We start from the raw sequence: 24,050 nt of genomic DNA on the forward strand, positions 1-24,050 counted from the left end.
CTCTATGTCCCGTATAGACCTTATACTCTTCTCTACATCCATCCTGTCTAGACTTGCTGACGTGGGCCTACACCCCAGATCGCTCTCTGACCACTGCCCCTACTGGGCGACGCTCTCCCTACGGCATACCCACCCCCTGACGACTTGGCGCCTTAATCCCTTCTGGCTAACTCTCATTCCTGACGATGGGGACCTTGAATCGGGATGGCGGGCTTTTTTTGAGACTAACGAGGGCTCGGCCAGACCGTATGTAGTTTGGGAGGCTTTTAAACTTCATGCTAGAATGACCTTGCAGGCCCAAATTAACCGGGTAAAGCGATCTTCTGCTGCTAATGTAGCTGAGGCAACACATGCTCTTCAGACACTGGAACAGGATTTTATGCGTGACCCTTCGGCAGAAAAGGCAGATAGTCTTAGGCTATGCTCTAGAACACTTGACCTATTGCTCTATGAAAAATCCTAACAGAAGCTGTTCTTTCTCAGGCAGAGGTCGTTTGAGCATGGTGAGCGAGCGGGGAAACTATTGGCTTATTTAGTTCATGGTGAGGAGAGACCCCCTGTGGTGATCTCCCTCCGCTCGCCACAGGGTGTACTTGAGACTGATCCTATGCGGGTCACGCAGATGTTTCGCGACTTCTTTATCTCTCTGTACACCTCTACTGCCTCGGCCGATCCCTCCCTGATGGAATCTTTCTTGAATGGACTGCAGTTCCCCCAATTGACTGAGGAACAGGTCTCTGGGTAGGAGGCACCTCTGACTCGGGACGAAATAGTTTCAGCTATTGCTACATTCCCGTCATCCAAGGCCCCGGGCTCAGATGGCTTACCGATAGAATTTTACTCTACTTGCATAGAATTACTGGCTCATAAGCTGCTAGCAATCTATGAGTCCATATTTCAGCACGCCGAACTTCCAATGTCTATGACGGAGGCGACTATTGTGTTAATCCCTAAACCTGGAAAGGACCCGCATCTCCCGGAATCTTATCGCCCCATTTCCCTCTTGCAGGTAGATGTTAAGATACTTGCTAAGATTCTTGCCATCCGACTCAATAAAGTAATCCTCTCGCTGATCCATGCGGATCAAGCGGGATTCATGCCCGGTAGAAACACATCGTTTAACCTCCGCAGACTGTTTATCAATCTCCAGACCCCCCATGACGATCCTGGTTCTAGGATAATAGTCGCCTTGGACACCGCCAAGGCTTTTGATTCTGTTGAGTGGGGATATCTATGGACTTGTTTGGCTCGGTTCGGTATAGGGCCTAAATTTATTAGGTGGATCCAACTGCTTTATCAGAACCCGGTGGCCAAGGTCTTGGCGAATGGCTGGCCCTCGGGGCAGTTTCCTCTGTCTAGAGGGACTAGACAGGGGTGCCCCCTGTCGCCCTTGCTGTATGCTTTGGCGGCGGAGCCATTGGCTATCGCAATCCGTGACCACGTGGGCATAGTGGGTTTGTGTAGGGGTGGGATAGTGGAGAAGATCAGCACCTATGCTGATGATACCCTACTGTACCTGAACGATTCGACTCAATCACTCCCCCTTGCTTTGACACTGATAGAAGACTTTGGCAAGTTTTCTGGTCTTAAAATTAACTGGGACAAGTCACAGATTTTGCCCCTGGACAGTTTCCCGCCCCCTAGAGACAGAGCTCTGCTTCCTTTGCAGAGGGTGGACACGCTTAAGTATCTTGGCATTATGACTTCCAGATCCCCGTCAGATTATATTAAACTTAACATAACTCCTTTGCTTGACCTGATTAAACAGAAGACGCAGCTTTGGGCACGCCTTCCCTTGGGGGTCATGGGGCTTACAAATCTGATCAAGATGGTTCTCCTTCCTAAAATTTTGTACATGCTTTGGCACTCCCCCGTCTACCTGGTTCTTAAACATTTTAAGGTGATAGAGGCCCTCTTGAAACCCTTTGTGTGGGGTAATAGGCACAAACTAGCATGGCAAAAGTTACACCTACCCACTGACCTAGCGGGACTGGCAATGCCAGACTTTAATATCTATTATATAGCTTCTCAGTTGTCGCAAATGTTCCATATAGATAAAACAGACAAAGACAGGTTTTTGCACTTCTTGTGCCCGTCATGGATCGGGCCCACCTCAGACCCGATGGTGGCGATTGTTGGGGGGCCGGGGGGGGGGGGGGGGAGTCTGCCACATCTCTTCTTTACCATTACAGGAGGGTGTAGCGTATTGCCTCTCTGAAGTTGTGCCTTCCGTCCCTGCATGAATACACCCCCATATGGCATAATTAGTGCCTCCCAGAATTCAGACGGATAGTGGATAGCGGATTATGGTGCGGGAAGGGCATGTTTTACATGTCTCACATGCTTACTGATGGCAAGCTGAAACCCTTCTCTGCCCTACAGGCAGAATACGGGCTCCCGAATCACTTTTATTACAGATACCTGCAGATTCAACATGCCTACCGTGCCCAATTCCCCATGGGTGACCCATCTGTACCCCCCAATCCATTGATGGCGGCAATTAAAAACCCAGATCCCAAAAAATTAATTTCACAATTTTACGCTATGCTATCACTCCCTTCCATGACTGTAGCTGCCTTCTCCCTTAAAAATCGGTGGGTGGGGGAGTTGGGGCCTATTACCGATGAAGAATGGAGTGATGCGCTGGAAACCTGTAAACTAGTTTCGCCCAAACTTTCTGACCGGTTAACTCAAATTTTTATAATGCACAAAGCGTACCTCACGCCGCTTACGGTCTCCAGGTACAGGCGCGCGTGCCCTGGCACTTGCCCTATGTGTGCGCCTGGCACCTTTTTTCATCTTCTCTGGGAATGTCCTAAAATTCAAGCGTATTGGTCCCAGGTGGTGAGGTTTCTCCATGATACGATGGGCTCCCCAGTTACACTTCAGCCGAAGCTGTGTCTTTTGGGTATTTTCCCAGACACGGCTGTGAACAAATACACTAAAATATTTTTACATGAAACCCTATTTTCTGCTCGGAAAATGATTGCTAGAGTCTGGATGAGATCTGACCCTCCCACGGTCTCCCAATGGCTTGGGGACATCAATGGTGTCTTGCCTTTTAAGAAACTTATATACCTCCACAGGGGATGCCCTTCCAAATATGAGAGGATCTGGGACAGGTGGCTTAAAAACCCTGCAACATGCATAACTTAATCTGCCCCTTGCGGAGTACTGTTGGGTACTATTTGATTGGACTTAGCAGAAGAGTTGAGTATGGGCGGGTAGATTTCTGGAGGAGATGATCTGGAGCCGGTAACCATTCCATACCATGTACTGACTTGACTATCTATGTGAAACATGTATATACATTGTGTGTGATGAGTGCACCTGTGAATATTATATGATTCGACGAAGACCGCATTTGTTTTTCTGTATGTACCGTACCTCCTTTTTTTTCAATAAAAAGAACTCATGTTTAAAAAAAAAAATTCTGAGGGAGAGAAGTTGCATACGATATCCCTCTGTCAAAATCTGTAGGATATAGGGACTTTCTGAGATCTCTCTCCACTGAGAAACAAATTGAGAAAGTGTCCCTCCTACCCTGACACTGGCGTCACTTTGACTGTTTGTTGGTGTCCTTAGGTCCAGGAAAGAGCAGGTCACCCTTCTGTCCACTCTTTCCCTTCCCCCACTTCTTGTTTGTGTCCTTTCTGGCCCTAAATTGGCCCTGGTTAGTAGGGGCACCAAAAAAAAAAAATAAAAAAAAAAAAAAAAAAAAAAAAACTTTCTGCCCTTCTCTCTTTTGGCTTTAACCCGGGGACTTCTTCCCTTTCTCTACCGAACGTGACAGGACCTGATCCAGTCCGGGACCAAACAGCTGGGAGCCGTCAAAGGGTAAGCCGCAGAGGCGTGACTTGGACATATGGTTCCCTTGCCACGATTTGACCCAGATCGCCCTCCTTGTGGAATTCAGGAGAGCTGCCGGCTTAGCAGTGGTCCTAACCACTTCCACATCGGCTAAATATGCTACAGCCCTGTTTATTACTTCTAGAGAATCCATAACTTCCTTGGAATTATTTCCTCTAGAGACATGGCCCGAAAGCCTGTCAAGCCATGCGTTGACATTTCTAGCTACGCAAGTAGATGCCAAAGCAGGAGCCATGGCTGCCGCATTAGCATCCCTTGCTCTACGCAGAAGCGTCTTGACCCTTCTATCCATTTGGTCTTTAATACTACCCGAATCCTCAAAAGACAAATCAGATTTCTTAGAGACCTGGGAAAGGGCAGCATCTAACTTGGGGGTCTTGAAAAACTTTTCTTCCCCAAAAAGGAAACCTTTTCCAGGTTTTAAGTTTAAGGACCTTCCTCTGCCTCAGGATCACCTCCTTAAGGGTTTGATGCACTGGAAAAACCCTGGACTGAGGCTTCCCTAACCTTTTATACATCTTGTCCCGAGCCGATACCTGTACTGGGGGCTCTGGGATGTCCTCAGAGGCATAGACCGCCTTGAGTAACTGTCCCATGCCTTTAAAAGGAAAGAGGTGCCTAAGCCTAGGACTATCACTGTCCTGGCTTACAGAGTCACAGTTTTCCTCTGACTCCACCAGGTCCTCAAACTCCTCTACTCCTGAAGTAATAGAAGACGGAGGTCTCTGCCAAGATATCAGACTTCTGTCAGACGTACCCCCAAGGGATGAAGTACCCTCCCTAGAGGATAGACCTTCTCTGCCACTAGTGCTAGGCTCTTCTTTAAATGCAATAACTGTCTTCAGGGATTGGATCGTAGTCAGCATCTCTGACTGGACTGCAAGAAAATCCCTCAACCTGTGAGGTTTCCTTACCCGACAGTTTAATCTATAACAAAAAGGCTTTGCATAATCTAGTGGGTGCCTTTCATTACAATTCCCACACCTTTTTGCTCTAGGGAGAGGGGGGTTGCCTTTGGCTTTGTGGGCCCCTTGAGCAGGTCCACTGGGTTCTAAGGAGACAAAAGATAAGACAGCACTTATTTTAGCAGGCTGTATTCTTCCTCCTGCTCCCCCTTCCCCCTAAGGGGTGTGGGTAAGACTCTCCTCTTAACCCACCCCTTATTAAACAGAGGAAGACTCACCACTCGTGGTCCCGCAGCCACCGCTATGTCCTTCTCACCTTCCACCCTGACTTCAGCTAGTTCCAGTCTACAAGCCCCCCTGCTTGAAAGGATCCAGGAGGTGAGAGTGGACTGTGGGAGCCCCGCCTGGCTCCACCAGACTTTTATGCCCAGGACACCGCTCGGCACCTTTTTGGTGGAGTCCCGCCGCCGGAAGTAGCCCCTGTTGGCCTCTAGTGTCACTGAATCCGCCATTTTGGCATGGACCGGAACCAGAAGTGCTGCTACCCGGAACCGGAAAAAGCGACAACACCATCTTGCTCCACCTGTCCAGAGTACCCACTACTGCCTAGGAGTGTTTCCAGCCCTCCAAATGACGCTGCACCACCAGACAAAAACACCTCCTCCAGCGGCCTGGACTCCTACTGACCCTCCGGTTCCTTCATCACCCAAATACCCCTTTTTGGTTGGAAGGTAAGGGGGGGGGGGGGCATGTACCCACAAGAGATCCAGGCAACACCGCTGTGGCCCAGGAGGCTCTTTACCGGAGATACCAACGGTCATTTGGGTGTCCCCCCCCCTGAGAAGGGGCTACCCCCCAGGCTGGACCCACAACCCTCCCCTGCTTTGGCGTCCAGCTACGCGCCCGGGGGGGGGGGGGGGGTATTTGGGGTGGACGGCCGTCCGCTATCAGCTTCAGGCCCGACAAAAAACAACAAATGTTTAGCTGCCGGGAAACACAATCAAGAACTGAAGTGCAGGGGCCTTTTAACCTCTTGTGTTAATAGTGTTTCCTATCAGGTGAGCCAGTCATCTCTCAGGTGTGCCGTCCTGGAAGATGACTAGAGAAAAAAAGAAAATTAAATTTTGTGGGAAAAAAAAAAAAGCCTTTTGTTTCTGCCATACAATTTTGCTAATTAGCCAAAATTTATACTGCTACATATCTTTGGTAAAAATAATCCACATTAGTGTATATTTGGTCTTTGTGAAAGTTAGAGAGTCTACAAACTATGGTGCCAATCACTGAAAATTGATCACATCTGATCAGGCCTTCAGGACATCAGGTGAATCGAATTTCTTGAGACACTAACGAGTCAGGAAAGTACAAATACCCCCCAAATGACCCCTTTTTATAAAGTAGACATTCCAATGTATGTAGCATGGTGCAAAAATTATGATTTTTTTTTTTTACTAAATTGTCGTATTATAAGGTTAATTCTCACACACAGAGTATGCACACAACAAATTACATTCTACTACTCTTCCCGAGTATGGAGATACCACATGTGAGACTTTTACACAGCATGGCCACATACAGAGCACCAACATTGAAGTAGTACCTTCAGGCGTTCTACGGCAAAAATGACATCTCATTTCACAGCCACCTATTACACTTTTGAAGCCCCTGGAGTACCAGGACAATGGAATTACCCATAAAACGACCCCATTTTGGAAAGCAAACACCTGAAACATAATCTGTGAGGCATAATGAGTCTTGAATGGTTCATTTTTTCCCAGAAGTTTGTGGGGAAAAAAAAAAAAAAAAAAAAAAAAAAAAAAAACTCTTTTCTACCCCACAAAGTTGTCAATTTATACAATATTTCTAACACACAGCATGTATATATAAAAAAAAAAATAAAAAAAAAAAAAAAAATAAACACCCCAAAACACATTCTGCTACTCTTCCCGAGTATGGCAATACCACATGTGTAGGATTTTTACACAGTCTGGTCACATAGAGAGGCCGAACATTGAAGTAGTACCTTCAGGCGTTCTAGGAGCATAAAATGACACATTTCATTTATACCCATCACACTTTTGAAGGTCATGGAGCACCAGGACAATGGAATTACCCACAAAATGACCCCATTTCGGAAAGCAAAACACCCCAACATATATTCTATGAGGCATGGGCTGCAAATAGGTACTCGGGTTCTCTGATGGCCTGGTGACTGGTATTTGGGTACTCTGAAGGGCGGTACTCAGATACTCTGATGGACTGTGAGTGACAGGTACCATGATGGGTGGTGACAGGTTCTCTTTATTGGGGGGGGGGGGGGGGGATCAGTGTGATTGGTGTGTACACTGTAAGCGGTAACAAGATGTTACCGCAATCTCCTCACACACGATCGGTGTGTGAGGAGAACCCGGTAACATCTTGTTACAGCAGTTTGTTTACATTTAGTGATCGGCTGTGAAACACAGGCGATCACATGGGTAAACAGCCGGCTAATGGCTGTTTACCAGCATCGGTGACGAGCAGTGTTCCCGGGAACACACCGCCAGCGACGTGCACGAGCAGCGCGCCTTGCACAGTAGGGGTTTAACCATCTGTGGTCAGCCGTGACTTCATCGCGGCCGATTATACCCTATGGCTGTTCATCCCCCTTGGTGGCGAGCGGTGTCTCTGTGACACACCACCACCGAAGGAACAGAGATGCGCACACTACCGCCACAAGAGATGTATCGCCTGGCCATCATTTGACGGCCGGCAACTGGTTAAAGTGTTAAACTAAAAAAAAATAAAAAAATAAAAAAAATTACAAAAAAATAAAGTCGAATGAACGATTAAAAAATAAATACATTTAGTGCCCCTGTCCCCATGTGCTCGCACGCAGAAGCAAACGCAAGTCCAACCCACATATGAAAATTGTGTTCAAACCACATGTGAGGTATCACTGCGAACGTTCGAGCGAGAAAAATAATTCTAGCCCTAGACCTCCTCTAACTCAAAACATGTAACCAGTAAAAAAAAAATTTAAGAGTTGCCTATGGGAATTTTAAAGTATCAAAATTTGGCACCATTCCACGAGCATGTGCAATTTTGAAGTGCAACATGTTAGGTATCTATTTACTCAGCATAACTTCATCTTTCACATTATGCAAAAAAAAAAAAAAAAAGAATTGACTTTTTTTTTTCTTAAAGCAAGAAACTTTTTCTCTTCTAAAAACAAAAAGGTGCGCTAAAAATTGCTGTGCAAATACTGTGCAAGATAAAATGTTGCAACTACCGCCATTGTATTCTCTAGGGTCAAAAAAACAAAAACAAAAAAAACACACACACTTATATAATGTTTGGGGGTTCTATGTCATCTTCTACCAAAAAATAAAAAAATAAATAAAATGAATTTATGTAGGAGAGCAATGTCAGAATCGGTCTGGATGGGAAGTGGTGAATGCATATGATGCATTAAGGTGAAAAAATACAAGGGTTTACAACCACTTTCAAATCTCTTGGCCTTGTTTTTGTTGGATAGTAAAACATTTTTTTTCTGCCAGTAAATACTTACACAGCCCTAGGCTTATGACATCATGCACCTCTCTCTCATATGAGAGATAAGAGGGCTAACGAGGGCAGCAGAGCTGGAGGTGTGCCTCTGTGTGACTGTTTAACCACTTAGGCTGCATTCACACCTGAGCGTAACGTTTTTAAGCGTGTTTTGCGGCAATTTTGTGCAGGGCAAAGGGTCACCAATGTTAAAAGAAGAAAAACGCCCAAATCTGCTCAATTCAAACGACAAAAAAGGGTCCGGAACTTGTTTGAGCTTTAGGCGTTCGGCTTCCCCTCTAGCATTTTGTAGCTTCAGGCTTCAAGCTACAAAACGCTCAGTTATGAATGGGGTCTAAAAGACCAGGCCTCTTTTTCAGATTTGGCCTTTACATGTTTAAAACAGTTTTTTTTGCTAGAAAATTACTTAGAAAAAAAAATGTAATGTTTGGGGGTTCTAACACCCTAGAGAATAAAATGGCGGTCATTGCAATACTTTTTTTCACACCATATTTGCGCAGCGGTTTTACAAGTGCACCTTTTTGGGGGAAAAAAAAATTATATTTATTTATTATTATTCAAAAAAGTAAGACAACAGTAAAATTAGCCCAATTTTTTTTTTAGATTGTGAAAGATATATGTTACATCGAGTAAATTGATACCCAACATGTCATGCTTCAAAATTGCGCCCGCTTGTGGAATGGCGTCAAACTTTAACCTCAAAAATCTCCATAAGCGACATTTAAAAAAAAAAAAAAAAAAAAAAAATCTACAGGTTGCATGTTTTGCGTTACAGAGGAGGTCTAGGGCTAGAATTATTACTCTCGCTCTACCGATCGCGGTGATACTTCACGTGTGGTTTGACCGCCGTTTTCGTATGCACTCACTTCTGTGCGCGAGCCTGTCGGGACGGGGGGTATTTTTTTTTCTTTTTAAAGTGTAAAAAGAAGTAAAATAATAGATAAAATAAATGGATCAACATCCCTTGTAATAGAAAAAAGCATGACAGGTCCTCTTAAATATAATAGCGGACCTCCACCTGTTGCTCAACTACAAGTCCCATCATGCCTCTGGCTGTCATGCTTATGGCTCTAAGAGTCTTGCTATGCCTCATGGGAATTGTAGTTCTGCAACAGCTGGAGGTCCGCTAATTGCATATCCCCACTTTAAGAGGTATGGGCGGAAGTGACGTTTTGACGTCGCTTCCACCCTCCTATAGTATAGAGACGAGTGGGGGCCATCTTAGCCTCACTCGTCTCTATACCCAGCAGAAGAAAGAACCCGATCTGAGCCATCGGTGATCTCATAATGGTCATCTCACTGCGAACCCGCTGCGGAGATCACTTATACACAGGACCGCCTCCTGTAAAGAGGGATATCTCAGTTGTGGCAGCAGCTGCTGCCGTTACCGAGATATCCCTCTCCAAAGTAACGACGTATATATACACACACACACACACGAGGTGGTCCTTAAGGGGTTAAATTCAGGAAGTGAAAAAGGCAGCAGCTTTAGCTGTCCACAGATGGATGCAACCAGACTTAGCGGCGAGATATTTTTGCAGAGATAGATAGATATAAAACATGCAACGTGGTTGGAGGTAAGCTTCAAAATGGCAAAGAAGTATTTATATATTTATTATGTGAGCAGACTGCAGAGGAAGCAAAGTCTTCCTTGTTAATTGTACATACAGGTGACAATTGTGGCTCCGGCCAATCACAGTGGCAGAGCCTGCAAACCCAGAAGAAACTCCAGGGGAAAGGTAAGCCATCTCAGGGGTGCGTGGGTGCCGCTGAGAGAGACCTTTGTTCTAAAGTAAGCATTTCATTATGAGCCTTTGTCTTACGTTTTTTTTTTTTTTTTTTTTTTTTTTTTTTTTATTCATTTTTATAGGGTTTACAACCTCTTTAACAACTTCAGGCCCAGAACGATTTGCCCCCTTAATGACCGTGCCATTTTTTGCGATAGGGCACTGGATCCCCTTAACTGACAATTGCGCAGTACTCTAGCAGAAAGTAAAAAAATAAATAAATAAATAAATGGCTTTTATTTTTTGTTATAGTACAAAAAATAAAACCACAGAGGGGATCAAATACCACCAACAAAAGAAAGCTCTATTTGTGGTTAAAAAAAAGGGACGTACATTTTGTTTAGGTACAGCGTCGCACAACCGCGTAATTGTTAGTTAAGGGGATGCAGTGCCCTATATCAAAAAAATGGCACGGTCATTAAGGGGGCAAATAGTTCTGGGCCTGAAATTGATATATAGACTTTTTTTGTACCGTTTTCACTGGTAATGGCGGCGTTCTGCAATTTTTTGCGGGACTGCAACATTGTGGCTGACAAATCTGACCCCAAATGACACTTTTTGGGGACGGGTGACAATTTACATTTATCAGTGCTATAAAAAATGCACTGATCAATGTAAAAATTACACCGGCAGTGATGGGGTTAACAGTAGGGAGCAATCAGGGGGGTTTCAGTGTGCTCTGACTGTAAGGGAAGATGGGCTGCCAGGAACATGACAGATCACTGGGAACAATACATCTCTGTCATTTCACTAGGCAGAATGGGGAATCTCATTGTTTACATCCCCACCACGATCACTGGCAGACAGTCTGCGGGACCCAGCTATAATCCTTGCATGGACTGACGTACAGGCACATAAATTCTCGCAAGAGAGCCGACCTGCAGTATATCTATGTGAGCTGGTCAGCTAGTGGTTAAAGACTAAGCCTTTCTGACATTTGTTGCTTACAATTTACACATTCATATTTTTTGCTAGAAAATTACTTAGAACTAGGGATGCACCGGAATTTCGGCCGCCGAAACATATCGGCCGGAAATGGTGTTTTCTGCAAATTGCCGAAAGGAAATTCTTGCCGATAATGGGGCCGGAAATGGGGACGGGGCCTGTGCGGGGCTGTGCCCCCTGGTGCCGCCCATTGCACAGGTGTTTTCCTGGCTCGTCCCCAGTCCTCCCTCCTCCTTTCCTCCCGCCCGACAGAGCGGTGATCTCCGTGTGTCACGGAGCTGTGCATTGAATTTCCTGGGCGGCTGCAGTAACAATGTCCCGCCTCCTGTGACAGACGGTACACTGATCCAATGGCGGGACATTGAATCAGCGCGACGTGATTACAGGAAGCGGGACATTGTTACTACAGCCACCTGGGAAATTCAATGCACAGCTCCGTGACACACGGAGATCACCGCTCTGATCCGGGCATGTGTTACGATGGATCCTTAATACATATTTGGTGGCAGTGTGCCTTAATCATCCCTTTTTAGGACAAAGTAATAGAACTAATCAAATTGATTAGAGACCACATTGGTACTTGATGCAACATGCTGCTTACTGCATATATCAAACTGGCCCAATAAAATAAAAATAAAGTACAAGTCTGAAACTATCTACCTCTGGCCACTTGTGTGAATGTAGCCATGCTATATAAACCAGGTCACAGGACAAAGGCTGTACTCCCTTTATTGGCCACATAAAAAAAATAATAAATAATAATCTTGATTTTGACCCAGCTAGGTTTTTATCGCCATGTGATAGAATGGGGAAGGGTTAAGTTATTGCTAGTAGAGGTAACGATATGAGCATTCCCAATAGAAGTCTGTTGGAACGGAACCAGGTAGCTTGCTTGGGGCCAGTTCACACCAGATGCAGTTCCGTGTGCTTTTTTTTTTTTTTTTGCACAAAATGCATGCACAGTGTTTTCCATGTATTCCAATGGCTCTAGTTCACACCATGCAGTCAGTTTCCGCACCGGAAACTGACTGCATGGTGTGAACTAAAGCCATTGGAATACATAAAAAACACTGTGCATGTATTTTTATCAGGCAGGCTGCATCTGAGGGGGAACTGGTGAGGCTGCTTTGATCTTTCCTATACCATGCCCGCAGTCTCTGACCATCTCCTGTACCATGCCCACAGTCTCTGACCATCTCCTGTACCATGCCCGCAGTCTTTGACCATCTCCTGTACCATGCCCGCAGTCTCCGACCATCTCCTGTATGAAAATATTTTTTAAAAACAGTAATTTTCGGTATCGGTGCTGTTTCGGTTTCCAGCCTAGAGTATTTTTCATTTTCTGTATCTGTTTCGGCACCAAAAAACCCATTTGGTGCACCCCTACTTAGAACTTATATCCACATCTATAGACCCTGGGAAATAAAATGGCAGTCAATGCAATATTTTATGTCACACTGTATTTGTACAGCAGTATTTGGGCAAACATATAAAACTTAAATAAAAAAAAAAAAAAAAACACTAAATAGCAACGTTAACCCAATTGTATTTTTTGTATAATGTGAAAGATTTTACGCTACAAGAATTGTGATCTTTCTTCAAAGCAAAAAAAAATTGAGTTTCATTTTATCCAGCATTGTTATAGATATAGCTCTATTACAATACAGGATAAAATGAGAATCAAGTTTTTTTTTTTTCACATTATACAAAAAAAAAAAAAAAAAAAAATTGGGTTAACTTTACCATTTAGATTTTTTATTTTATTCATTGAGGTGCATTTTTTCCTCAAATACTGCTGCACAAATACCGTGTGACATAAAATATTGCACTGACTGCCATTTTATTCTCTAGGGCAGCGGTCATCAACCCTGTCCTCAAGGCCCACAAACAGGCCAGGTTTTATGTATTACCTTGGGAAGATGCAGACTAGAATACTGCAATCACTGAACAGCAAATGATATCACCTGTTACATATTTCAGTTATCTTGCAAACCTGGTCTGTTAGTGGGCCCTTGAGGACAGGGATGATGACCACTGCTCTAGGGTTTAAAAAAAAAAAAAAAAAAAAAAAAGTGCATGTATGTATATATATATATATATATATATATATATATATATATATATATATATATATATATATATATATATATATATATATATATACACACACACCTCACCTATTTTTTCCGTATACTTTAAGTTAAGTTTAACCACCTCGATACAGGACATTTTTTAGCTGTCACACTTTGACTGACAATTGCGCAGTCATGCTACGCTGTAACCATGTGACATTTTTTATCACTTTCTTCACACAAATAGAGCTTTCTTTCAGTGTTAATCACTGCTGGGTTTTTTATTGTTTTTTTGGGGAAAAACAAGACCAAAAACGTAGGGAAAAAATAATGTTTCTTATTTACAAAATTTACTGACAGAAACTAAGTCATTTTTCTCCTTCACTGATGGGTGCCGATGAGGCAGCACTGATGGCCACCAATAGGCTGCACTGTTGAGGTGGCTTGAATATGCCGCACTTATGGGCATTGATAGGTGGCATCACTAGACGGCATTGGTAGGCACAGAGAAGCGGCATTAGCATCACTAGTCGGCACACAATTCTGGCACCGATGATCAGTGTTGTGTTACATCCGTAGCTGCCCCCTGTGAGGAGATGCCACTTTCCTCTTCTCACACTTGGTCAGTGTGACAAGAGGAGCGCTGATTACCAGCATCTCCGTGTTTACAGGTGACCAGCTGTGATTGGACACAGCCAATCACATGGTTAAAGATTCACGCTCTATACACAGATTGGGGTTGCACTGTATCCTAGCAACGCGGCCACGATTGTCGCATTATGTCCACCCAGAATGAGAGTTGCACTGCCCAGCTGTCATTTGACGGTCGGGGACAGTGGTTAAGTGACTTTGAACATGGCATAGTTGTTGGAGCCAGATGGGCTGGTCTGAGCATTTCAAAAACTGCTGATCTACTGGGATTTTCATGCACAGCCATCTCTAGGGTTTATAGAGAATGGCCCTATAAAGAGAAAATATCCAGTGAGCTGCAGTTGTGTGGATGAAAAAAATGCCTTATTGATGGCAGAGGTACATTTTAGCAGCTGGGACCTGACCAGGTGACCCTAATAATTTAAAGCTGGACTCCATCATTTGATATATATTTATCCATAGTCCGTTTGGGCCAGCTAACCAATGTGAAGCAGCTGAATGCGCAATATAAAACGGTATGTAGCTTCAGCGCTCAGCCATTCAGATAAAGCGATGTATTCTAGCAATGAATACAAAGCAGGGGTGCACCAAATTTTTGGTGCCAAAAATGAAAAATACATTAGGCCAAAAACCAAAAATGACTGTTTTTAAAACATTTTTTTATAAAAATGTATTTTTATATTTTAAATAAAACATATACATTTTTATATAAACACATTGCTAATAGTATTAGAAAAATGTCCATGCAGTGCACTTCTAGCAGATGTGTTACAGGAGATGGTCAGAAACTGCAGACGTGGTACATGAGATGGTCAAACTGCAGAGGAATGCAGCCTCACTAGTGCCCATCAAATGCAGCCTACCAGTGCCCATCAAATGCAGCCTACCAGTGCCCATCATGAAGCCTGCCTTAATATGTCAGACAGGTTAAGGACAGGGCAGTATTAGCAAGGCAAAGCCAAGAACAGTGTTCTATCTATGGAGGAAAGCTGTCAGCACACCGCGTTAAGGAGCGACTTGTCGGTATGGTCAGTGGGAGGAGCATTATCAGTGTGCAGCGCCACAGGGGTTAAGAGTGCAGGACTTGTTTGAAATGCTGTTAGAAACAGTGAGCCTGCTTGGAGAAGCTTGCATTTCTAACAGCATGTCAAAACAACAAGTCCTGCACACTTAACCCTGCAGAGCTGCACTAATGCTCCTCCTGCTGATCATACCAACAAGCCGCTCCTTATCGTGGTGTTCTGACAGCTTTCCTCTATAGAGCAATGTTTTGCTTTCTGCCTTTCAGCTGCCTCGTCAAGGAGGGAGGGAGGGAAGGAGAGAAGAGGGGAGAGGACTGGATGGGGGCGATCCAGACAGCACCCCGTAGCGGCACCATGGGGCTCTGCCTCATTTTCAGCACCATTAGAGACAAAATGTATTCTTCAGCAGACTGCCGAAAAGGCAATTTTTCGCCCGATATGTTTCAGCGCCCAAAATTTCGGTGCATCCCTAATACAAAGCTTTGAATTCCTTGCTAAAATACATCACTTTCTCAGAATGGCAGAGAGGCGATACGATAGATTTGACTGTGTTTCGGACACGAGACAGGAAGTCTCGGCTCCAACGCAGAATATGGTGTGGTATGCTCTAGGGGTGCAACAGATCTTTACCGATCCTTGATCTGAATGGGTCAACCTGTTTGGATAGGCACACCACGCGATCCGTGGAGCGCTCCGCTCATCGCGTGGCTTTGGAAAGGCTTCGGCATAGCTCCGGGGCGGCAGCCATCTTGGTACACCCAACGGCAGCAACTTTCTCGCCGCCACCATCTTGCTGCACCCAACACAGTAATGATAGAGTGAGAAGGGGGCAAGTGGACATCTTGTTACACGCACCAGAGTTTTAGATTTCACTGTTATTTTCAACACAAGACGGAGCTTATATGCTTAAATACAGTATTTGTAAATCCGGACTGTTTCAGTGGTAACTTTTAAAAAGCAGAAAACCTGTCAAATTTACAAAAACTGTATTTGAGCATATTAGTTCAGGTTTGTGTTGAAAACTGTGAAATCTAAAACTTCGGTGGGTGTAACAAGATCTTTTTTTTTTCTGATCCAATAAATGATCCGATCCGTGAGTTTTTTGATCCGTTGCACGGCTAGTATGCTGTATATACTCAGCTACATACATATCCAGCGGCATTACATGTTAGTAAGGGACATAGTTAATTTAAGCATTAGGTTAGTTTCTGCAAAATTGGATATTATGTGTGGCCCTCTGGTGATGCCAAGGGCCACACGTGGGATAACAAGCTGGGGACCATCAACAGTGTAGGGTCCATAGCAGGTGTTTGAATAGCAAAAGACAGAGGCTTTTCAATGAAAGTGTACTAGAATTTTTCACAAGCCTGTACGTGAGATGACAGAGGGAATGCCACAGGTAGGTCCGAGCAGCGCCCGGTGTATGTGCACGAACTGCACGTGCATGAACTGTTGCGTTGTGGGCATTAGATGTGAATCAGTGCCCAGGCCCAGTTTACAACATACTCATTCTAGCTGTACGTATGGTATTAACAGGGATTTCTCACCTGATCTAGGTTCGAATCGCTGCCGCTGTCTCCAGTATCCGAATCGATAACGATTCGCCTCGTTCGTTTCTTCACCATGTTTGCAGCAGACAGGCCCTACAACCGGAACCACAGCTCTCACAGCAAACACTGCGACTATGCGCAGCTTCCTAGCCTTCAGAGCCCTTCCCCCCGGCGCCCTGACGCTTGAGGGCGGGTCTGTGACGAAAAAAGACACTATCAATGAGGTTAACGCTTTAGATAAGACATAGGCTTCCTATTAACTGACGTGGTTTACTAAAGCGAATTATGACGGTCTTTGGCTCTCCTCAGGCCCCTTTAGATGGGATGAACCTATTGTTTAAAGTCGATGCAAAACGTCCGCGGCTTCGCTTCTAATAAGTCGCGATGAAATGACGTATGTGGGTGGAGCCGCTTGACTGGCGTCCTGGCTTGCATGCTGGTGTTTCGTCAGATTAGGCGACCCGTCAGAATTTGTAACGGAAGTGCTGTTTGGTCCTTCAGGGGTATACACAAGGCTTGAAGAAAGTCAAGGGGAGAACAGGTGAGTGACTGAATGAGCTGATTGTAATAGACATTTTGGAGGTTATATTCATTAAAGATGTGAATTTGTTTATGAAGATACGTGCTTTAAGACTGTCCTTCTCTGGAAATGGGATGATAGCGTGCAGTCTGCAGCCAGAAGGAAGTCGACTGTGGCACGTGTGGTATTTGTTTTTGGACATATCGTTTTTGAAGTTTAACCATGTCCTTTCAATGCATATCTGTGACTATGTGTATATTTGTGCATTGTTTATTTTGAGGGATATTTATCAAGCAAATTGCGTGATTTGGAGTCGCTCACAACAATGGTTGTGGCCAATTCTCACACTTTTCTCATACATGTAAGAAACTATATATATATATATATATATATATATATATATATATATATATATATATATATATATATATATATATATATTTATATATTTTTTTTTTTTTTTTAACTCGAAAAATTTCTTTGAACACCAAACATCTATTTTTTTGAAAGCAAAGGCCCTGAAAAATTGTGGTTGTGTTTTTTTTTTTGTCACAATATTTGGGCAGTGGTTTATAAAATGTACATGTAGCACCACCCACTGGTTACCAACTGCGCTGCATGGTAATTTTTGGGTTCTCTGTTCTGCACCTCAAAACCAATAACAACCTTGGCTCCTCTGGCACACCTGGTTAAATAAAATCACTGCGAGCACAAGTAACAACACAAGTTTCAAATGCTTATTGCCCATAAATAAATAAACACACACACACACACACACCTATTTAATGATAAACATGCTTAAAGTGGATGTAAACCCGATTTCATTAAATTTGAGCTGGGCACATATATCGACAGTGGTGTGTGTTGTGGTGTTTTTATCTCTCTTCAAAGCACTATGGTCCGTAGCTTTGTCCTGCTCTGTTCCTCTGTATGATAACTCTTGACAAGCTCTTTGAGATGGGAGCCTGAAGTCTGTGTCAGGGAGGTTGCTATAAATAGAGTAGCACAAAGCTGAATTATTCACAGGCAACCTCTGCCTGTGTGGGGAAGAGGTGTGTGCCTTTCCTACAATCGGCTGTCTAAAGCCTCATACACACGATCAGACTTTGATCAAACTTTCCCGTGGACTTTTGTTCAAAGGGTGTTGGCCGTAAATTTGTATTGCATACACACAGTCAGACTTTTTAGACAACAAACAAGAACGTACTGACGACACTTCAAAAGATGACGTTCAATTACTCCGGTACCACCCTTTGGTCAACTTCTGTCTGATATTTTGCATTGGTTCTGAGCATGCGTATCTGTACTTTGTACAAAAGTCTGATGGTTTTGTGTACACACAATCAGACTTTGCTCCATCGGACTTATGTAGTCAAAAAGTTTGTCCATTCGCACAGCCAACAAAAGTCCGATGAAAACCATAAAAGTTTGTCCATTGGAACGCACATACGGACCGATGTTGACTTTAAAACAACTACAGTGGGGCAAAAAAGTATTTAGACAGCCACCAATTGTAAAAGTTCCCCCACTTAAAAAGATAAGAGGCCTGTGTCATTATGGGCCAACTATGAGAGACAAAATGCGGAAACAAATCCAGACAATCACATTGTCTGATTTGTAAAGGATTTATTTGCAAATTATGGTGGAAAACAAGTATTTTGTCAATATCAAAAGTTCTCAATACTTGTTATATTTCCTTTGTTGGCAATGGCAGAGTTCAAATGTTTTCTGTAAGTCTTCACGAGGTTGTCACACACTGTTGCTGATATGTTGGCCCATTCCTCCATGCAGATCTCCTCTAGAGCAGTGATGTTTTGGGGCTGTCGCTGGGCAACACAGACTTTCAACTCCCTCCAAAGGTTTTCTATGGGGTTGAGATCTGGAGACCAGCTAGGCCACTCCAGGATCTTGAAATGCTTCTTAGGAAACCACGCCTTTGTTGCACGGGTGGTGTGTTTAGGATCATTGTCATGCTGAAAGGCCCAGCCACGTTTCATCTTCAATGCCCTTGCTGACGGGAGGAGGTTTTGTACTCAAAATCTCACAATACATGGCCCCATCCATTCTTTCATGTACATGGATCAGTCGTCCTGTTCCCTTTGCAGAGAAACAGCCCCAAAGCATGATGTTGTCACCCACATGCTTCACAGTAGGTATGGTCTTCTTTGGTTGCAACTCGGCATTCGCTCTCCTCCAAATACGACAAGTTATGTTTCTACCAAACAGTTTTACTTTGGTTTCATCTGACCATATGCCATTCTCCCAATCCTCTTCTGGATCATCCAAATGCTCTCTAGAAAACCTCAGATGGGCCCGGACATGTACTGGCTTAAGCAGGGGGACATGTCTGGCACTGCAGGATCTGAGTCCCTGGTGGTGTAGGGTATTACTGATGGTAGCCTTTGTTACGTTTGTCCCAGCTCTCTGCAGGTCATTCACTAGGTCCCCCCTTGTGGTTCTGGGATTTTTGCTCACCATTCTTGTTCTCATTTTGACCCCATGGGGGGAGATCTTGCATGGAGCCCCAGATCGAGGGAGATTATCAGTGGTCTTGTATGTCTTCTATTTTCTAATTATTGCTCCCATAGTTGATTTATTCACACCAAGCTGCTTGCCTATTGCAGATTTTGTCTTCCCAGCCTGGTGCAGATCTACAATTTTGTTTCTGGTGTCCTTCGACAGCTCTTTGGTCTTCACCATAGTGGAGTTTGGAGTATGACTGTTTGAGGTTGTGGACAGGTGTCTTTTATACTGATAACAAGTTCAAACAGGTGCCATTAATACAGGTAATGAGTGGAGGACAGAAGAAGATACAGGTCTGAGAGCCAGAAATCTTGCTTGTTTGTAGGTGACCAAATACCTTTTTTCCACCATAATTTTCAAATATATTATTTCAAAAATCAGAAAATGTTATTGTCTGGATTTGTTTCCACGTTTTGTCTCTCATAGTTGAGGTATACCTATAATGCAGGGGTTGACAAATTTGCTTGGAATCTAGGAGCCAGCTAAAAAAGTTAGGAGCCGGGTTCGTGACGGCGATCTGGACCTGTCCCTGGCCTGACATGGAGACGAGTGAGGGGAAGATAGCCCCAAGCCCCCTCACCTGTCTCCAAGTCATTGCCCATAGTTCTTAGAGGGACATTTTATTAATTTTTTTTCAAATGACAATTTTTTTTTAAATTGCATTTTAGTGTAAATATGAGATGTGAGGTCTCTCTGACCCCAGATCTCATATACAAGAGGACCTGTCATGCTTTTTTCTATTACAAGGGATTTTTACATTCCTTGTAATAGGAATAAAAGTGACACACGTTTTTTTTTTTTTTTTTTAAAGAACAGTGAAAAAAAATAAAAGTTAAAATAAAAAGATATATTTTTTTAAACGCGCCCTGTCCCGCCAAGCTTGCGTGCAGAAGCGAACGCATATATGAAAGCGATGTTCAAATCACACATGTGAGGTATCGCTGCGATCGGTAGAGTGAGAGCAATAATTCTAGCCCCAGACCTCCTCTGTAACTTGAAAAGTGCAACCTGTAGAATTTTTTAAATGTCGCCTATGGAGATTTTAAAGGGTAAAAGTTTGTCGCCATTCCATGAGCGGGCGCAATTTTGAAGCATGACATGTTTGGTATAGATTTACTCGACGCAACATTATCTTTCACAATATTAAAACAAATTGGGCTAACTTTACTGTTGTCTTATTTTTTTTTTTTTTTTTTTATTAAATACATTTTCCCCAAAAAAGTGCGCTTGTAAGACCGCTGTGCAAATACGATGTGACAGACAGTATTGCAACGACCACCATTTTATTCTTTAGGGTGTTAGAATAAAATATATATATAATTTTTAGGGGTTCTGAGTAAAGGGAAGGAAGATAGGCTGGCAGGCAGGGAAAATTAGCATTGCATCCATTAGCATTGCTGGTTGTAATTCCAACGGCCACCACAAGAGGGCGCCAGATTCCAGAAGGAACCATAGGATCGTAGAAGGCCTCAAAGCCGGGGGCTAAATTACCGGCCGCCGGCGGCGCGGCCCGACGCGGTCGCGCCGGGGGGGTCCGCGGAGACAGCATACCCTCAGCTGTGCTGCCCCAGGCGCCAGTTCGCTAATTCTAGTCGCAAATGCGACCTGGCGCCCGGGTTTTGTCGAGCCCTGCTATAATGACAATTAAAGTCCTCTTTCGTCTTTTTAAGTGGGAGAACTCGCACAATTGGCTGACTAAATACTTTGTTGCCCCACTGTAATTTGCATGTTTGTTGTCAAAAAGTCAGATCGTGTGTACGGTCCTTTACAGCAGGGTTCGACAAACCCCAGGCGCCAGGTCGCATTGGCATCTAGAAATAACCGCCTGGCGCCTGGGCTACACTGGGTCAGGTGTCTTGTTCCCAATCTGGCCCCCACCCGCCGGTGCGCAGACTAAGATGCCGTGCCGGCTGGTAATTGAGGCCGCGGCTTTACGGCCTACATCGGGGCAACTGGTGCCCTCTGGTGGTGGCCGGGGCTCCCCATCTCCTTCCATTCCACCAACTCCGCCTCCCCATCTCGCCCACTCCGCCATTTTTCTGGAGACCAACTCCGCCTCCCCCATCTCCTTCCATCACACCAACTACGCCCAAATCAAGCTGCACTGATGTCATAAACATGTGACAGAACCAAAATCCATGTGCTGAGAAGTGACAGAAAGGAAACCAGGTATGTGATATCTGTATATACCCTCCCCGGACCCATATATACACTCCCCCACCCCATATATACACTCCTATTTTATATATACCCCCCCACCCCATGTATACTCCTATTATATATACCTTCCCCCACCCCATATATACCTTCCCCAGTGAGCCGCTGCCCATCACACCATCAAGCCTAGTACACATGGGCCGAATGCTGGGCAACATTGGTCGGTTTAATAAAAACTGTCTGCCATTCGGCCCGTGTGTATGCCAGCTGGTTCAACAGAAGCCAGCCATTGGGCATGCTGGGAAAAAAAAAAAAAACTGGCTCCTAACTTTCTATTTGGCTCCTAGATTTCAAGCAAATTTGTCAAGCCCTGCTTTACAGTGTCTAGCAACAATCCACACTACAGGGGAAGAGAAAATTCAAACAGGACGTGCACTTTCTAAACTGTATATAATGGTGAAGAGAACAGATATACATGTAAAACTTATAAAGGAAGCCTAGATTAAGGCTTACCTGTAGGTCCAAGAAATATCTCCTTAACCACTTGACCACTGGGCATTTAAACACCCTTAATAACCAGACCAATTTTCAGCTTTCGGTGCTCTCACATTTTGAATGACAATTACTCAGTCATGCAACACTGGACCTATATGAAATTTTTGTCCTTTTTTTCACACAAATGGAGCTTTCTTTTGGTGGTATTTAATCACCGCTGGGTTTTTTATTTTTTGTGCTATAAAAGAAAAAATACAGAAAATTCTGTAAAAAAAATGAATTTTTCTTCATTTCTGTTATAAAATTTAGCAGATTAGTAATTTTTTCTTCATACATTTTGGCCAAAATTTATACCACTACATATCTTTGGTAAAAATAAGTACAAATTGGTGGATATTATTTGGTCTTTGTGAAAGTTATAGAGTCCACAAGCTATGGTGCCAATATCTGAAAATTGATCACAACTGAAGTACTGATGGCCTATTTCAATTCTTGAGACCCTAACATGCCAGAAAAGTACAAATACCCCCCAAATGACCCCTTTTTGGAAAGAAGACATTCCAAGGTATTTAGTAAGAGGCATGATGAGTTTTTTGAAGTTGTAATTTTTTCCCACAATTCTTTGCAAAATCAAGATTTTTTTTTTACTTTTTTTTTTCACAAAATTGTCATATTATCAGTTTATTTCTCACACAGCATATGCATACCACAAATTACACCCCAAAACACATTCTGCTATTACTCCCGTGTACAGCGATACCACATGTGTGAGACTTTTACACAGTGCGGCCACATACAGAGGCCCAACATGCAGGGAGCGCCATCAGGCGTTCTGGAGCACCCAGGACAATTCTGACATTTCTCTCCTACATATAAAAATCATCATTTATTTGCTAGAAAATTACATCGAATCCCAAAACATTATATATGTTTTTTTTAGCAAACACCCTGGAGAATACAATGGTGGTCGTTGCAACTTTTTATCTTGCACGGTATTTGCGCAGCAATTTTTCGAATGCTTTTTTTTTGGAAAAAAAACAGTTTTGTGCTTAAAAAAAAAAAAAAAAAAAACACAGTAAAGTTAGCCCAATTTTTGCATAATGTGAAAGATGAAGTTACACCGAGTAAATCGATACCTAACATGTCACTCTTCAAAATTGCACATGCTCGTGGAATGGCGCCAAACGTCGCTACTTAAAAATCCCCATAGGCGACAATTTCATTTTTTTTTTTACTGGTTATATGTTTTGAGTTACAGAGGAGGTCTAGGGCTAGAATTATTGCTCTCGCTCCAACGTACGCAGCAATACCTCACATGTGTGGTTTGAACACCGTTTTCATATGTGGGCGGGACTTACGTATGTGTTCGCTTCTGCATGCGAGCACATGGGGACAGGGGCGCTTTAAAAAAAAAAAAAAATGTTATTGTTCATTTTACTTTATTTATTTTAGTTTGACATTTTTTTCCCCACTTTTATTCCTATTACAAGGAATGTAAACATCCCTTGTAATAGGAATATGGCATGACAGGTCCTCTTTACAGTGAGATGTGGGGTCAATAAGACCCCGCATCTCACCTCTAAGCTGGGAAGCCTGAAAAAAAAAAAAGATTCTGGATTTGATAGTATTGGCGAGTCGGTAGAAGCACCGGAGGGCGGCGGGAGGGGGGGGGGGGTGTCTATGGCTGGGTATTGCAGGGTATCACCGACTATGGCTGGGTATATCAGAGTATGGCTGGGTATCTCAGAGTAGGGCGTTGCAGAGCATTGCAGGATATTGGAGGGTTTGCAGAGCATTGCAGAGTGTTGCACGGTATTGGCGGGTGTTGCAGAGCATTGCAGAGTTTTGCAGGCTATTGGTGGGTGTTGCAGAGCATTGCAGAGTATTGCAGGGTATTGGCGGGTGTTGCAGAGCGTTGCAGGGTATTGCAGGGTATTGCAGGGTATTGCAGGGTATTGCAGAGTAATGCAGAGTAATGCAGAGTAATGCAGAGTAATGACAGGGTAT

The 24,050-nt window shown here is 43.7% G+C and overlaps 2 protein-coding genes across 6 annotated transcripts in view; one reads left to right on the forward strand and one right to left on the reverse strand.

Annotated features, from left to right (window-relative positions):
* RTF1 (RTF1 homolog, Paf1/RNA polymerase II complex component) overlaps positions 1–16,715 on the reverse strand; it is a 520,646-nt gene extending 503,931 nt beyond the window's left edge. The window contains exon 1 of the mRNA XM_077465048.1: positions 16,346–16,715. Coding sequence (XP_077321174.1) covers positions 16,346–16,423 — 78 coding nt within the window. The 5' untranslated portion in view covers positions 16,424–16,715. The remainder of the gene's footprint in view (positions 1–16,345) is intronic.
* Positions 16,716–16,740: 25 nt separating this feature from the next.
* The window catches only part of NDUFAF1 (NADH:ubiquinone oxidoreductase complex assembly factor 1), a 437,923-nt gene continuing 430,613 nt past the window's right edge, over positions 16,741–24,050 (forward strand). For all 5 annotated transcript variants that reach the window (XR_013264917.1, XM_077465058.1, XM_077465055.1 and 2 more), the window contains exon 1: positions 16,741–16,889. The gene's annotated coding sequence lies outside the window, so the exon portion shown is untranslated. The remainder of the gene's footprint in view (positions 16,890–24,050) is intronic.

Source organism: Lithobates pipiens, unplaced genomic scaffold (genome assembly GCF_037356315.1).
Source record: "Lithobates pipiens isolate NorthernLeopardFrog02 unplaced genomic scaffold, aLitPip1_a1.2 Scaffold_30, whole genome shotgun sequence".
In the NCBI taxonomy this organism is placed as follows: Eukaryota; Metazoa; Chordata; class Amphibia; order Anura; family Ranidae; genus Lithobates; species Lithobates pipiens.